Source organism: Macrotis lagotis, chromosome 8 (genome assembly GCF_037893015.1).
Source record: "Macrotis lagotis isolate mMagLag1 chromosome 8, bilby.v1.9.chrom.fasta, whole genome shotgun sequence".
Classification (NCBI taxonomy): Eukaryota; Metazoa; Chordata; class Mammalia; order Peramelemorphia; family Peramelidae; genus Macrotis; species Macrotis lagotis.
In genome coordinates this window covers 96991805-97005933 of record NC_133665.1, presented here as the reverse complement: position 1 = coordinate 97005933, position 14129 = coordinate 96991805, and the positions used below count along the sequence as shown (strand labels likewise).

Here is a 14129-nt window from a genome sequence, read left to right as displayed (position 1 = left end):
AATACTCTTCACTTGATACACAATAGGTGCTTAATAAAGATAGAACACCAAGATTGGGAGTCAGGAAGACCTGAGTTCAAATTCAGCTTCAGAGAATAACATGTCATGTGATCCAGGGCAAGTCACTTAATCCTGTCTACCTCAGAGTGTTGTCTCTGACATGGTACTCAGATATGTACACCAACTGTGATCATCCTCATCAAAGCAGGAGATGAATAGTTCTACCTTGTTTGTGGGTTATGGGAAGGAGCTGCACGGTGGGGCCGATGAACTGAGGACTGATTTGAGTATTTGTCTTCCACAGCATTGTGTGTGTCACTGGTGGCAGTGGAGAGGAGAAGGTGGGCCATGTGACTGTGGAAGTTCCCGGTGGAGGACATGGCATCTCTGACCATACATTTGCTTATCAGGTAGACTGACCACTTCTACCCTTCTTGTGAGTCCCTTGGGCCTCCTTCCTGGTCCCCTTGCTCTGATGGGGTCTCGGGCTGGGACGCATCTTGTTTTTGACACTGTCTCTGACTTCCTTTGATGATGTGTCTGACTCCTTTGCTCTTCCCTTATCCCTTTGTCCCTGTCTCTTTCTGTCTCTGTCTCTCTGTCTGTTTCCTTTTGTCTCTGTCTCTGTCTCTCCTCCTTTGTCTATACCTGTTTCTCTCCTTTGTGGCAGCTAGGTGGTATGGTAGATAAGACAAGTGGATCTGGAGTTAGGAATGACCCTAGTTCAAATTCTGCCTGTGTGACCTTGGGCAAATCCTTTAATCTCTAACCATTTAACCTCTTCTTACCCTCAGCTTTCTCAACTGTAAGATGAAAATAATAGTAGTACCTACCCTCACAGGGTTGTTGGGAGGACCAAATGAGATACTGTACTCTCCCTTGCAAACATCAGAGCATTATGTAAATGCTGTTATAAACAATTGTCTTATAATATTTTTATTTTTGTTTTTTTATTTAAGGCATTGGGGTTAAGTGACTTGCCCAAGGTCACACAGCTAGGCAATTATTAAGTGTATCTGAGGCCAGATTTGAACTCAGGTCCTCTGGACTCCATAGCCAGTGCTCTATCCAGTGCACCACCTAGCTGCCTGTTTATCTTATAATATTAATCATATCATTGGCATTATAATATAGTAATATATTAACCATTAATAAACACACATTATAAACTATTATATAATATAGTATTATGATTACTTATATTCTCTTTTCCTTGTTTTCCCATGTTTCTCTTCCTTTATCCTCTTGTTTCTGAATTTATTTCTATCTTTGTGCCTTTCTCCTCTTCCTAACTCCTTGTATTTTTCTCTTGTCTTATCCATCTCTTTATTTTTTTGCCATTTTCTCTGTTATGTTTCATGTATCTCTTCTTTCTTCTCCTAATACAGTGAGTGAGTGAGTGTGTGTGTGTGTGTGTGTGTGTGTGTGAGAGAGAGAGAGAGAGAGAGAGAGAGATTCCCATTTTTTCCCTTTTTTTCTTCTCCCTATTAAGTCAGTTTTTTTTTTCTGTTTCTCTCTGGCTCTGGTTCTCTTCATCTGAGTATCTCTCCTTCTCTTCTACATCTCTCCTCCCCTATATTCATCATTTTCTTTTTTCCTCAGAATCCCGAGGTGAAGTCTATCTTTCCTATTCGAGGTCCCAAGGCTGGGGGTACCTTTCTGACCCTTCAAGGTTCCAAATTGCTAACTGGACGATTGGAAGACATCAGAGTATTGGTTGGTGACCATCCCTGTCAACTGTAAGGGTCATTTCAATATCTTTTTTTCCCCCACTCATTTTGTTCTCTCATTTCCATTTCTCAGATTCTCTAACTTTCTTTTCCTCCTCATTCTATATAAGGTCCAGGGGGGTATCCTCATCACAGAAATTCAGATTTGGAAGGACCTTCAGAACTTAGATATTATAACTTGTACTTAAATATGAACCCTCTCTACAGAGTTCCTGACAGGTGGTTTGTCAGTCAGTAAGACTTGTTCTTAAAGACCTCAGGTGATGGGGAGCTCATCAGCATCAGAGGCAACTCATTTTGTCCTATTGTGGGGAAGTTTTTCCTTACATTGAGCTGAAATGTGCTTTTCTTCAACCTTGCCCATTGCTCCTAGTTCTGTCCTCTAATGACAATTAAAATGAGCATGATTCTTCTACATTATCACTTTTCATATCCTTGAGGACAGCTATCATATTCTTGGTTTTTCTTTTCTATGTTAAACCTCTATGGTCCTATGGTTGATGCCCAGATAGCATGGTCTTGGGATCCCTCGCTGTCTTTGTAATCTTCCTTGGGATGTGCTCCAATTTGTTAATGTCTTTCATAAACTAACTGAACAAAATGCTCCATATGGGATGAAGTAAACAGTACCTCTCCTCTTTTGTTCTCAGTCCTATGCCTCAGTTTATTTAGCTTTAGTTATTCTGTGTTGCATAATTAGCTAAAATTCCTAGCTCCTTTTCACATTTAGCCCCCTGCCGCATTCTTTTTTTTCTTTATAAAAGTATTTCTTCTTTATTATAATACTACTTTATCCCACTCATCTTCTCTGTTCCTTTTTTAGTAAAGTGTGCCCATTCATCGTCATTTTTTAGTCATGAGACATTTAATCATGTTTTTGAGATATCTAAAAGGTTGAATTTTATTTCCTTATACTTTATGCCCTTTACTTTGCCATGTTCATTACAGTTTATTGCACAAAATTTTTGCATTTATAGATCTGAAGTCATAACTTTTATTGTTTCCTTTTTTGGGAATAGTATTTTTTGTGAATTATTGGTATTCTTCCTGTGTCATTCCTTCTACTCTCTATTATATCTGGTTTGGCAGATATACATGGGTAGTTTTGTTTGCCATCCTCTACAATTTAAAAAATAAGTTTTTATTGATGGCTTTTATTTTTTTAACATTGCCATAGTTTCCAACAAATTTATTCCCTTCCCAGAGAGTCATCCAATGTATTTTTAAAACTTTGGTTATATTTTATTTTTTTAAATGAAGATCTGCCTTCTCTCTCTAACCCCTTTTCCTATCGAAAAAGCAAAAAACCCCAAATCTCCTGTTACATGAATAGTTAGGCAAAAAAAATTTCCAGATTTACAAATAGTATTTTTTAAAGACAAAAAAAAGAAAAAGAAGAAAAAACCCAGCATAACTGATCAATACATCAGAAAAGTTAGAAAATATGTACAGTATTGATGAGTTATTGCCCTTTGAGCTTGAAGGTCAAAATGCCATCACTACGTAGGGGTCAAGGTATGTATAGTGTGTCCAACTGTAGCTGATCAGATCAATATGAACTTGGGAAAGCTCTACCACAGATCAGGCACAAATAGTACTGCAATTGTGGATCTTCCAGCTCTGCAAATTGGATTCTCTTTTGAGTCCTGTTTGATCTTCATAATATTACAGCATTCACTTTTGATATTTTGGTGATCATTCTTTCTATTTATTTTGTTATGCTCTATGTGTATGTTGTTTTCTTGGCTCTGCTCATTTCCCTCTTCATCAATTCATATGGAATCTTCCATGCTTTTCCATATTCATTACATTTGCATTTCTTATAAGAAATTTCTTATTATATTCCATTTCATTCATAAATCATAGTTTGTTTAGCTGTTTCCCAGTCTACTTTTATTTCTGGTTCTTTGTTACCATAAAAAATAGTACTGCTTCAGATTCCTTCTCCTAGTTTTTCAGTTTGAAGTTCTCTTAAATCAGTTTCAAATACTCTAGGCAAACACATTTTTATCAATCAAATAGTAAATATTTAGTAACATTTCTAGGAACTGAGCTAGGCACTGGTAAACCAAAGACAAAAATAAAACAGCCCCAGACTTCAGGGAGCTTACAGGATCCATAAGTCATTTCCCCCAAATCCACTAATTTAATTAGACAACTCTTCAATTTTCAGTTCTTCCTTTCTTTATATTGTTGTTGTTGTTTGTCCTTTGTTCTTGAAGAAGGGAAGTGATGTCATGACAAGCCAGTGAATTAGATTTGGGTGAGGAGTTGCTGTGCTAAGTCATCAGTCTTACTTTCTCCTCCAGAGCCATCTGGGTCCAGTGGCCAGATATGGATTAGGACAACTGGAGATGGCCCTGGATGTGAGACAATCTCATAGCTCCATATCCTTTATGTCATAATTTTCTGCTCTGGAAACAGGCTAAGATTTCCTTTCTGTCTTTTTTTCCTTCATAGCATTTATTTTTTGAGGGAATTCTGGATTCTCTTCACTAGTTACTTGTCTGACTCCAATTCTAGTCCTTTTTGCACTGAGGGATCCTTCTGCATATCCTCTCCAAGTTTCATAAAATCATTGAATTCTTTTCAGACCAGTCACGATGTACATTTGAAACAAAACTTTTCTACTTAGTTAACTTTGCTTATTCATACTCCTTTGACTTTGAACTATTTCAACTTTATTTAACAGAAGTCAAAATAGCTCTTTGTGAACTAGTCATTTCAAGATAACAGGTCTTTTTTCTTGTCATAAATACTTTTAAAAATTAATTAAAATTTTTTTTGCAAGGCAATGGGGTTAAGTGACTTGTCCAAGGTCACATATCCCATATATATTTAGGGTTTTTTTTTTTTGTAAGGCAAACAGGGTTAAGTGGCTTTTCCAAGGCCACACAGCTAAGTAATTATTAAGTGTCTGAGACTGGACTTGAACCCAGGTACTCCTGACTCCAGGACTGGTGCTTTATCCACTACGCCACCTAGCTTCCCCCCCTTATATTTTTAATTTCAGGTATATATCAGCAGCTTGGATGAAGGCATAGATGACTTTTTTTGAGTATTATTTTATTTTTTCAATTACATGCAATGATAGTTTTCAACATTCATCATTTTTGAGTTTTTTCACATTTTTCTACCTCCCTCTCTTCCCTCCGCCTTCCCTATCAGTAATCTGATATAGGTTATTTTTGTTTAATAATTTGTAGATAATATGAAGTTGGGAAGGATTGATTTCTTTTGAGTACAGGCCTGATTACTAGGCTCAGATGAATGCTAGAGACATAATATGCCTAAATTTCAGCAAAATATTTAATTTTGACCATGCTTTATAAGAAATTAAATTTAATATTTTTTGATGAACAAAAGTCTACTTTCCCTTCCCCCTTCTTCCTCTCATTGTGGGGAAAAATAGAAAGGCAAAACTCTTGTAATAAATATGAGTCAAAAAAACCCAAATTCTTGCATTGACCATGTCCAAAAATATAAGTCTTATCCTGAATTCTGGATTTTGTCTGTCCTTTTGACTTCATCTTCCTCCCTATCCTTACAGACAAGATGTTGAGACTTGGACTAGCTTGCTAGCATGCTTAGGTGAGTTCAGAACTAATTGAATAACTGGTTTATTTTAAAGAAGAAAAGACCTAAAGAGGGCTTGATAGCTGCCTTCAAACATTTGAAGGGAAGGGCTTTTATGTGAAAGAGAGATTAAGTTTGTTTTTCTTGGCTCGGGAGGGAGGAATTAGGAGCAATGGGTGGGAGTTACTGAGAGACAGATTTCAGTTCTCTATGTAAGGAAAACTTGCTGACACTTGGAACTGCCTCCTGGGGTCTTGAGTTCTCTGACAGCAATGTTCTCAAGGGTGAGATGGTAGGTCTATTTTGAGGGATGCTGAAAACAGGGATTTTTGAATTGGGGAGAACAGGAGATCTAGAAGACCTTTGAGTTCCCCAACCATGAAATGCTGTGGTTTTATGAATGGATCAGCAAAGGACTAGTTTACCAAATCCTGGATTACCACAGTTTCCTTTGAAGCCTGAAAGATGTAAGTTTAGGACAAAGAAATAAACTTTACCAGTGAGGAAATATTTTTAAATTTTTGTTTGTATTTAAAATTTCAGTGAATGTTAGCTAGGTGACTAAATGGATAGAGTGCAGAGCCTGGAGTCAGGAAGACTCATCTTTCTGAACTTAAATCCAGTCTCAGACACTTTAATAGTTGCGTGATCCTTGGCTAGTTGCTGTCTGCCTCAGTTTCCTCAGTTGTAAAATGAAATGGAGATGGAAAATGGCCAATCACTAGGCCAAGAAAACCACAAAAAGGGCCTTGAAGAGTTGGACAAAACTGAAAATAACTGAACAGCCTCCAAAAAGGATTTTCTTAGTGAGGAAACTCCTTCCATCAATGGAAATCTGACATTCATCTGTAACTTCTAGATGTAGAGTTATCTGGGATAGTTATAAGACTTACCATACATTAGAGGTAGATTTTCTTGACTCTTAAATGACCATTCCATACATGTTTCCAACTTTTGAAACAAATAATTAAAAAAAAAGTTTGGCTAAACCACTGGATGACTGAGCTATACTATATTACTAAGAAGGTTGGGTATTTGTATGGGTTCTGAACTTGAGAGAATCCCAAAGGTGGCCTAACTGGGCACTCTCCTTCTGGGTTTTCCCATTAGAGACATTTTGGGCCATTGCATGGCCTCTTGTTTTCTTACTCTTCTTTCTCCTTCCTGCTTTTCTTTCTTGCCCTCACCTTTACTCTTTTTTCCTCTTCTCCCCTTTTCTCCACCTCTCTTCCCACCCCCCATTACTCCTACTCTCCTCTACCTCTGTCTTCATTTCCTTGTCTCCTTCCCTTAGTTGAGCAAATTTATAGAATCAATCTCTTTTAGGATCTAACATAGCATTAGACCCCCATTGTCTTCCTTAAACCTGACCCATGTTCTCTTTCTTTCCTATCAATCCTTAGCTTCTCAGTGGCCCAGATGGAACAGCTCCAGTGCCAGACGAGTCCAAGTCCTGTGTCTGCTGCATTGCAGGTGGCTGTGTGGTTTGGGGGTGTGGAGAGGCAGCTGCAACAGGGCCTCTTCCAGTACACACCAGATCCCAATATAACCTCTGCCAGCCCTGCCAAGAGCTTCATCAGGTGCAGGGCCTGGTTGGGAGTCAGGGCTCTTAGTTGGGGGTGGTATTGTGTGTGTGACAGGGTGTCTGTTGGGGAGAGGGTTGAGGAGCTTGTGTGGCTTGGTGTCCATGGGGCCATGGCTCACATGGCTATGTTGCAGTGGGGCCGTGGCTCACATGGCTGTGTTGCAGTGGAGGGCGTGTGATCTGGGTCCATGGGCAGAACTTGGATGTGGTGCAGACGCCAAGAATCCGGGTCACAATATCAACTCAGGAGCAGCATCAGCGTCAACGACGGGGGCTGGGGCGAAGACGACGGATCATCCCAGAGACTGAGACTGAATGTCCCCCAGATACCCCATGCAGCAGTCGATACGTAGGTCATCTCTTGGCCATCCACCTTCTCATTGTGGCCTGTACTGTTGTACTGATGTGACCTAGGGTGTCTGTTACATCTCTCTGTCCCAGAACCTCTTCCTAGCACAGTGCCTTGTATGACATGTGGTCCCCCCAATCTGGTCTTGGAGACTTTACCCAGAATCAATCTGTCTCCAGTCCTAGCTCCCTAGCACTGGGTATCCCTAGTCCCTCACTCTGATGTTTCATTCTTTCCCCAGTTGTCAGTACCTCAGTCTGCTGAAAGACATATTTCAGGATTCATGTACTTTTCAAATTATTTTTATTGATGACATTTGCTTTTCATATCAATATAGTTTTCCTCACTATCCCCCTTGCCAAATAGTCAACTTTATAACAGCATTTTTTAAAAGTAGTTTTTAATTCCTCCCCACCCTGGATACATGTCAAGACCATTTTTAGGATTCATTTTAATAAGATTTTGAGTTCCAAATTTTTCTCCCTCCCTCTCCTCCCATCTTCTGAAAATGGTAGGCAATTTGTTATAGATTATACATGTGCTGTCATGTAAAGCATTTTCATGTTAGTTACAGTTATGAAAGAAGAAGCAGATCAAAAGGAAAAAAATCCACCAAACAATAAATGAAAATATATGCTTCAACATGCATTCATAATTCATCTAAATGTGGATAGCATTTTCCTTTTTATTTGTCTTGGATCATTGTGTTAACTGAGAAGAGATGAGTCATTCATAGTTGATCCTCACATAGCATTGCTGATACTGTGTACACTTTTGCTGTCTCTACTCATTTCACTGTGTATCAGTTCTTAAAAGATTTCATGATTTTTCTGAAATCTCCCTGTTTATCATCTCTTATTGCACAGTAGTATTCCATTACATTCATATTCCTTCATGTTCAGCCATTCCCCAATTGATGACTTCTCCTTAATTTCCAATATTTTGCTACCACAAAAAGAGCTGCTATAAATATTTTAGCATATGTAGGTCCTTGTCCCTTATTTTTGATCTCTTTGGGATACATACTGGGTAGTGGTATTGTAGGATCAAAAGGTATATACACTGTTTGGTTATCCTTTGGGTATAGTTCTAAATTGCTTCTAGAATGGTTGGCTCAGTTCACAATTCCACCAACAGTGAGTGCATTAGTGTCCCAATTTTCCCACATTCTCTCCCAATATTTATCATTTTCCTTTTTTATTATTTTAGCCAATCTGATAGGTGTGAGATGGTACCTCAGAGTTGTTTTAATTTGCATTTCTTTAATCAAAAGTGACTTAGATTACTTCTTCATATGTCCTTGATTTCTTCATCTGAAAAACTGACTGTTCATATTCTTTGACTATTTATTAGTTGGGGAATAGCTTGTGTTCTTATAAATTTGACTCAGTTTTCTATGTATTTGAGAAATGAGGTCTTTATCAGAGAGATTTGATATAAAAAGATTGTTTTTCAGCTTTCTGCTTTCTAATTGGTTGCAATGGTTTTGTTTGTTGTATAAAAGCTATTTTAATATAGTAAAAATTATTTATTTTACATTTCATAATGCTATCTCTTGTTTGGTTATGAATTCTTCCCTTTCTCATAGATTTGACAGGTAGACTATTCTTTACTCTTCTACTTTGTTATGCTGTCATTCTTTATGTTTAAATTATGAACTCATTTTAACCTTATCTTGGCTTATAATGCGAAATGTTGGTCTTTATGTATTTTGTGTCTTTTGTTTTCCAGTTTTCCCAGCAATCTTTGTCAAAGAGAGTTCTTATCTCAAAGGCTAGGGTCCTTGAGTTTATCAAAAACAGTAGTCATAGAGTACTGTATATTATGTACATAATCTATTCCATGGACCATCACTCTATGTCTTAGTACCAGATAGTTTTTTGTGTGCATATTTTTATTTGGTTTATTTATTTTATATTATTACAATAATCTTGTTGTGAGAGTAAACATAACCCCCCCCCTTTCCTCCCCCCCACCAAAAAAGATGAGAAACCTCAAGAATAGTGAGGGAAAATATGTACTTCAGTCTGTGTTCAGATTCCAATGACTCTGACTTTGGAATGCGTTGCCTTCTTTATCATAAGTCCATCAAAGAAGTTGCTTCAATATTTTTCCCATAGTTGCTATCACTAGCTGTATTTCCCTCCACTTTATTCCTCCATACTCTCAACTATTCCATTCTCTCTTTCCTTTTACCCTCTCTTCTATCACCTGTTTCCCCTTTCCCTCCCCCCCATGCCTCTTTATCCCATCTCTTTCTGCTCATTTTTCTCTAGGGTAAGATAGATTTCTCTACCCTATTAAGTAGTATCAGATAGCTTTGATGATCACTACTTTATAATATCATTTGAGATCTGGTATTACTAGGCTACTTTTCTTTGTATTTTAAATTCAAATTTCAAATTCAAAATTATTAATTCACTTTGATAATTTTGACCTTTTGCTCTTCCAGATGAATTTTTGCTCTTAATTTTTCTAGCTCTATCAGATATTTCCAGAAGTTTGATTAGTATATTATTGAATAAGTAAATTAACTTAGGTAGAATTGTAATTTTTATTATATTGACTTGGCCTATCCATGAGCAATTGATATTTTTCCAATTGTTTAGATCTCACTTTATTTGTGTGAAAATTGTTTTGTAATTATGTTCATTTAGTTCCTGGGTTTGTCTTGGCAGGTAGATTCCCAAGTATTTTATATTGTTTATAGTTTTTTAAATGAAATTGCTCTTTATCTCTTGCTTCTGGGCTTTGTTAGTCATATAAAGAAATGCTGATAAATTTCTGTGGGTTTATTTAATAATCCTGTAACTTTGCTAAAGTTGTCAATTATTCAAATAGTTTTTTAGCTGATTCTTTAGGGTTCTCTGATCTAATTTCTTCAATTTCTTTTTCTTCTTTTATTACTATAGCTAACATTTCTTGTACTATATTAAATAATGGGGTGATGATGGGCATCCTTGCTTCACCCTGATGTTTTTGAGAAGGTAAACAATATTTTTTCAAAGACAAAAAAAGAAAAAGAAAGAGGAGGATACAATCAGCCTAATTGATTAAAACATTGAAAAAGTCTAAAAAACTTGTGGACCTCCAATTTTTGCATAATTCTGAATTGCTTTAAAAAATGGTTGTACCAATTCACAGTTCTACTATCAATGCACTAGTCTTTTCACAACCCTATCAGCATTGATTATTGCCACATTTTTTCAACTTTGCTGATTTGTAGAGTGTGAGATAAATCTTCAGAGTTGTTTTGTTTTTGCATTTCTCTTATTAGTAATTTGGAGTATTCTTTAATGTAGGTGTTGTTTTCAGGCCCATTTATCCATATTCTTTGATTGCTTATCTATTGGGAATGGCATTTGTGCACATTAAATTTCACAGTGAAGACTGTGAGGGAGGAAAGAATTTTGGTCTGTATGTCTTATCATTTGTCCTGAAAACCTTTAGAGTTTGCTGTTAGGGTCTATCTTGATTTTTCTCTCTACTACCTGGGGTGATGGGGGTGGGGAATGATGAAACTAAGAGAGGAGCCATGACTTCTTTGTTATATGAGTTGTTTCCCAAGGACAGAGACTGCATCCTCTTGTGTATTTTTTCAGCATCCAGTCAGGGTCCCCACACATGGTGGTCGGTGAGTGGACTTGGCATGCTAGCTTGAAGAAACTGGGGCTGAGTAGCTAAGGCAGATAAAAAGTTCTACTGTCTCCCTTTCCTCATTAGCCTTTTTCCCCTTTTCTCTCAGTTTGAGGAGCCATGTCATATCAACTCCTCCTACCTTCTTGAGTGCCGTACCCCAGCCATCCCTGGACTTCTGGGTGGAACGTGGGTCCAGTTGGAGTTCGTTCTTGACAATCTGCTTTTTGACTTTGCTACCCTGAATCCAACACGCTTCTCCTATGAGGCCAACCCCGTCTTGAAACCCCTTAACACAGAGGACCCCTCCTCGCCATTCCGACACAAGCCTGGGAGTGTGCTCTCTGTGGAGGTATCTGTCTTCCCCTCACAACACCTGGGAGGGTACATTAGAGACCTTGCTCTTCACTCTTCTTGCAACCTGCTGGGTCTGTGATTCCTTTTTTCCAGTTGTCTCTGCTTCTCTGCCTGTTCAGGGGAAAGAGTGCATTGACCCTAACCATGTAAGCCTACTGCTTCACTGGCTTTGTTGAGTTGTGGATGACAAATGGACACAGCAAAGGCTTGAGGCTAGTCTTTATTGGAGGGTTGTAGGATCTGAAGGATGCCAGGAGGATAGAGGGTCAAGGCAAGGTTGTAAAGGGTTATGGTATGATAGGGTAAGAGAGAATCATGGGGAAGGAGAAATAAAGGTATAAGAGGGAGAGCCTGAAAATGAAAGAAAGGGAGGGGACTTACTGTGAGTTATGGAAGTTTGAGTAACCATTGACTAGGAGGAGGGCAATAGGGTTGAATGACTTATATTCTCTCTCTGTTGCATGGAGAAAGAGTCCAATTGTTCCTGTGTCCCAGGAGAAAGTTGACTTGAGTGACTTGCTTTCCTTCCATCCCAGGGGCAGGGGATCTGCTGAACCCATTGTCCTTGTATCATTACAATCTCTCGGGGAGGGGGTTATTTACTTGCTTAACTATCCCAGGGAGAAGGAAGGAGACTGATTTTGACTTCATAATTCCTGTGTTTTAGGGGAAGGTGGGTCAGTGTGACCCCATGTTGCTCTTATTTTGAGGGATTGGGGCATCTTGAATGATCTTGAATATTTCTATTCTAGGGGGAGAATCTGGATCTTGCAATCTCTAAGGATGAGGTGGTTGCCATGATTGGTGATGGCCCTTGCCTAGTGAAGACCCTGACTCGGAACCACTTGTATTGTGAACCCCCAGTGGAACAACCCCCTCCTAGGAACCGGGAAGGGTTGAATTCTCTCCCTGAGTTCACAGTAAGTAGGGCAGGAAAGGCTTTGAGACTTGGGTGGGTAGTGTCAGCAGCTATCTGGACTCAGTGATTCTGTTCCTGATACAGGTGCAGATGGGCAACCTGAACTTTACCCTTGGTCGAGTACAATATGACATCGAGAGTCCCCTTGCTTTCCCCGTAGGAGCCCAGGTTGGACTGGGTGTGGGTGCCTCCCTCCTTGCACTTGGTGTCCTCATCATCGTCTTCATCTATAGGTGGGATACATCTTAGAAAAGGGAATAAGGGAAAGGGAAGGAGATGGGGCTTAGGGGATCAGGGAGGTCTATAGACTCTTTCACCCTCCAGTGACATGTTACTCATATTCTTTCTTCCTACCACATGTTTTCTCTTTCTTTATCTCTCTCTCCTTCTTACCCACATGATTTTCTCTTCTTTCTTCTGCATTGTCACTCTATTCTTCCCCCAATACATGGTTCCTAATTTCTTCTATTGTGGTACTCATTGTATGCTTATATTCTCCACCCCCTCACAACATACATACTCACCCACAAACATACAAAAAAATGTTCTTTCCCTTCCCTTCCTTTTACTTCTCTTTCCTTCCTTTCCCTTCCCTCCTTTTTCTTGACTTGTTCCCACCCCCTTCTCTCTCCCTCCTCTCTTCTTTCTCCTTGCTTACTTTGGGATTCCTAGGAGAAAGAGTAAACAGGCCCTGAGAGACTATAAGAAAGTGCAAATTCAACTGGAGAATCTGGAAACCAGTGTTCGAGATCGCTGCAAGAAAGAATTTACAGGTGACTTTCTAACTATATTTCACTTCTCATGGCTCAGCACCTCTTTATCACCTGAGCCATGGTGCTCTTTCCTGACTCTTCCCCCTGCCATCCTTCCAGAACTATATATCTTCTTTCTTTACAGACTTAATGACAGAGATGACAGATCTTACTAGTGACTTGGTGGGTAGTGGAATCCCATTTCTGGACTACAAGTCATATGCAGAGCGAGTCTTCTTCCCTGGACACCGGGAATCACCTCTACACAGAGACTTGGGGGTACCTGAGAGTCGAAGACCGACAGTGGAGCAGGGGCTGGGGCAGCTGTCCAACCTCCTCAACAGTAAACTCTTTCTTACTAAGGTACAATAACATTCTCTTTTCCCTTTCCAATTTTTTCTTTGGTTCCCTTCTCTTCTTCCCTTTGCTTCCCTTCTCTCCCATTTCTTCCTTCCCCCACCTCCCTTCCAGTAAGTGTAAATCCTACACTTGAGCTCAAAAAATCAACCTTACAGATACAGGGCAGATACAGATAAAGGGCAAAGAACCGAGTATATGGCTAGACAACAAATGATTTATATGCACAAGATCTATGAGATTTTGTGGATTGTGAACCAACAGTCTGCCAAAAGAGCTAATAATGATCATATATTTCATCAATAAAAGTACAGAAGGAAAGAGCTGATACTTTAGTCCTCAGCTCAGGTTAAATTGTATCTATAATACAGTTATCCTTTCCACATTGTAACTTTCTCCACTGTGGTTCTGAGATATCTTAGGTCAGCACGAGAAATTAAAGGGGAAATTTTTGGGGAGTTTTGTGGAAGCTCCAGATTAAACAGAAAAAGTTTAGAAACTTAGAAATGTAGAAAATTCATGTATGGTATTATATAATATCAACATATTTTATCTTTTAATACCATAACCATTCAAACTTTTCTGGTATGAAGGGAGGGCCAACAAATTTTTTCACAGATTTTCCATATTGCAGGACCACTGTATTTCTAATCTATGTGGTGTGGAAGGGATAACTGTCCTGGGTGCCATAAAATAGGAGTACCATTGATGAGTTGAAGGATATTAAGAAGCAGAAAACCAGGATAGACAGGGAACTTAAAAATTCTGTCATTCCAAGATCACTTGAAGGAAATGGGAATGTTTAGCCAAGAGAAAAGTCTATTTGGGGGCAGGAAGACTTGATAGCTGTCTCCAAGAATTGAAAATC

The 14129-nt window shown here is 38.8% G+C and overlaps 1 protein-coding gene across 3 annotated transcripts in view; it reads left to right on the top strand.

The window, feature by feature from the left end:
- The window catches only part of PLXNB1 (plexin B1), a 71363-nt gene that overhangs the window by 36178 nt on the left and 21056 nt on the right, over positions 1–14129 (top strand). For all 3 annotated transcript variants that reach the window (XM_074197624.1, XM_074197623.1, XM_074197622.1), the window contains 9 exons: positions 305–410; positions 1603–1739; positions 6710–6886; positions 7057–7240; positions 10986–11228; positions 11986–12153; positions 12237–12385; positions 12825–12925; positions 13050–13267. In XM_074197624.1, the coding sequence (XP_074053725.1) occupies positions 305–410; positions 1603–1739; positions 6710–6886; positions 7057–7240; positions 10986–11228; positions 11986–12153; positions 12237–12385; positions 12825–12925; positions 13050–13267 (1483 nt within the window). The remainder of the gene's footprint in view (positions 1–304; positions 411–1602; positions 1740–6709; positions 6887–7056; positions 7241–10985; positions 11229–11985; positions 12154–12236; positions 12386–12824; positions 12926–13049; positions 13268–14129) is intronic.